The sequence below is a fragment of the Mus pahari genome, chromosome 13 (genome assembly GCF_900095145.1).
Source record: "Mus pahari chromosome 13, PAHARI_EIJ_v1.1, whole genome shotgun sequence".
Taxonomy (NCBI): domain Eukaryota; kingdom Metazoa; phylum Chordata; class Mammalia; order Rodentia; family Muridae; genus Mus; species Mus pahari.
This window is the reverse complement of record NC_034602.1, coordinates 96,209,881-96,212,585: the sequence shown is the minus strand read 5'-3', so window position 1 is coordinate 96,212,585 and position 2,705 is coordinate 96,209,881. Positions and strand designations below refer to the sequence as shown.

Genomic DNA, 2,705 nt, shown 5'->3' with positions numbered 1-2,705 from the left:
TAGCCCTGGCTGTCCTGGAACTCACTTTGTAGACCAGGCTGGCCTCGAACTCAGAAATCTGCCTGCCTCTGCCTCCCAAGTGCTGGGATTAAAGGCGTGAGCCACCACGCCCAGCTCACCCAAATGCTTTCTACCCCGTATTAAATGCTACTTGGATCTTGTGCCTAATAATGTTTAAGGCTCAAAATGCAGTGATGTTTGGTGGTATGTTCCTTTTATCTTAGTACTTAATGGGCAAGAGGATTGTAAATTCAAAACTAGCTTGTAGCAACACCTTGATATACAGAAAATGTTAACCAGGTTTTTCCCTGTCTTCCACTCATAATAAAGATGTCCAAGTGCATTTTTATGCTTTTAAATGATCATTCTATATGGAAAAAAAGAGAGAGAGAGATAAAATCCAAGAGGTATTTGGAATTATTCTTTTCAAAAAACTGGTTGTTGTAACTATTTAATAAACCAAAGTCAAACTGGCCAAGTTCTAAATATCTGACTTTGTAATAATCAGTGAGCTGGAGAAAGAATCCTCTAGGTATGTATGTTGATTTATGAAGTGATTTAAAAAAAAATACCAAAACACTGATTTTAGTAGATTTCTAATGAAAATAATTCAAAACATATTACTTACTTTTGCAAATAATTCCTGTTGCTGTCTCAATAATTCTTCTTCAGGAATGCCAAGGTTTTCCAATCGAGAACTGGCCTTTCTTCTTTTTAATGCTACTGTCTTGCATTCTTGTAAGACTTCTTTTACTTCACTGATGTAAGAGCCAAAGCCCAAACTTTCTAGTGCTACAGAAATCAAAGTATGAAAGGTGAAGAAAATATAGCTTTCTCTCACATAGGGAACACTTATTTTTTGGGGTTAGTTTCCTTTTGGGAGATAAAGACTGTTGTTTTCTTTTCTTTCTTTTTTTTTTTTAAAGATTTATTTATTTATTNTATGTAAGTACACTGTAGCTGTCTTCAGATGCTCCAGAAGAGGGCGTCAGATCTAGTTACAGATGGTTGTGAGCCACCATGTGGTTGCTGGGATTTGAACTCAGGACTTTCGGAAGAGCAGTCAGTGCTCTTAACCGCTGAGCCATCTCACCAACCCAAGACTGTTGTTTTCTAATGCTACATATTTCACAGTTTATTTAGCAATTGTCTGGGTGGCTAAGACAAAATATTTTTATCAACCATTATTAAGTTTTATTTTTATTTGTGTGTGTTATGAATGAGGGAATAGAGGGAGAGGGGGTCGGAGGGAGATCTGTACATGTGAGTGTAGTACCCACAGAGGCTAGATGAGGGCACAGGATCCCCAGGAGCTGGAGTTAAAGGCAGTTGTTAAGCATCTAATGGGCATGTGGGAACCCAAACCCCTATGCAAGAGCTGCGTCATGCTCTTAACCTCTGAGCAATCTCTCCAGTCCCATATTCATCTACTTCCTTAATACTTGACTACAGACTGGTTAAAGCTTATTTTAGTTAATCCCCAGTTCTGCCTCCCAGCCCTGTGCTCCCAGAAATAAGACTCAGATTATATTAACAAATACCTTAGCCATATAGCTAGGCTCTACTCTGACTAGATCATAATTAAAGAAAACACATTTATTTTAACCGACATTTTGCCATGTGGCTGGTTATCTATGCTTCGTTAGGTACCATGCGTATGTCTCATCTCTTTTAGGGCTTCTCCCTCCCCTCCTTCCTTCCCAGAATTCTTTCTCCTCCCAGTGTCCCACCTCTATTTCCTCCTAAGCCATAGGCCATAGGCTTTTTAATTGACAGGTAAGACATCCATAGAATACGCAAAATGATCTCTCTAAACTTCCCCTTTTTAGTCCAATAAAAGTCTCTTACTTTTATTTAAAAGTTGAATTATAACAATTATGAAGACTACAAGACATGATATACATTTATAAGGCCTAGTCCACTTATATTTGGCAACTTTACCATCTGTCCTATCTTAATGAGTTTACAATTTTTTATCTAAATCATTTTTGTTTTAACTTGTATTACCATCCTAAAAACATTTTAAAACCTAGAACATGTTTTAAATGATAAACAAGTTTAATTCTGAGACTGTAACTATCTGGCCTTCAACCCCCTTCAGAGATCAGAGAAGGAACAAATATTACTTGATTATGCAGGAATCTCAAGAATTCTAAAAATTAAGAAAATGACAGACAGGGACAGTCCTCAATATTCTTCGTAATGCTGGAGTATCTATTTTCAGCCCTCTAGCACAGAACATATGACATCTTTTTTTTTGGGGGGAGGGGGGGGTTCAAGACAGGGTTTCTCTGTATAGCCCTGACTGTCCTGGAACTCACTTTGTAGACCAGGCTGTCCTCTAACTCAGAAATCCGCCTTCCTCTGCCTCCCGAGTGCTGGGATTAAAGGCGTGCACCACCACGCCCAGCTTCATCTGACAGATCTTAAGTGAAGTAGGAATTGAAGAACAATAAAAGAAATGATATACTGATATAAGAGAAAAACATCTAATTTAAATATAAGAAAATAATGTCCTTAGAAAAACCTTTTAAAATTAAAAAAAAACAAAAAACTGTTTTTTATATCTCAGATGGAGGAAGCACATCAACACGCTGCATCTGGATTCTTTTTTTTTTTTTTTTTTTTAACAGGACATTTTTTTTGTTTATTTATTTATTTATAATATGTAAGTACACTGTAGCTGTCTTCAGACACTCCAGAAG

At 37.1% G+C, this 2,705-nt stretch overlaps 1 protein-coding gene across 1 annotated transcript in view; it reads right to left on the bottom strand.

Annotated features, from left to right (window-relative positions):
* The window catches only part of Dr1 (down-regulator of transcription 1), a 13,293-nt gene that overhangs the window by 4,396 nt on the left and 6,192 nt on the right, over window positions 1-2,705 (bottom strand). The window contains exon 2 of the mRNA XM_021210509.1: window positions 629-792. Coding sequence (XP_021066168.1) covers window positions 629-792 — 164 coding nt within the window. The remainder of the gene's footprint in view (window positions 1-628; window positions 793-2,705) is intronic.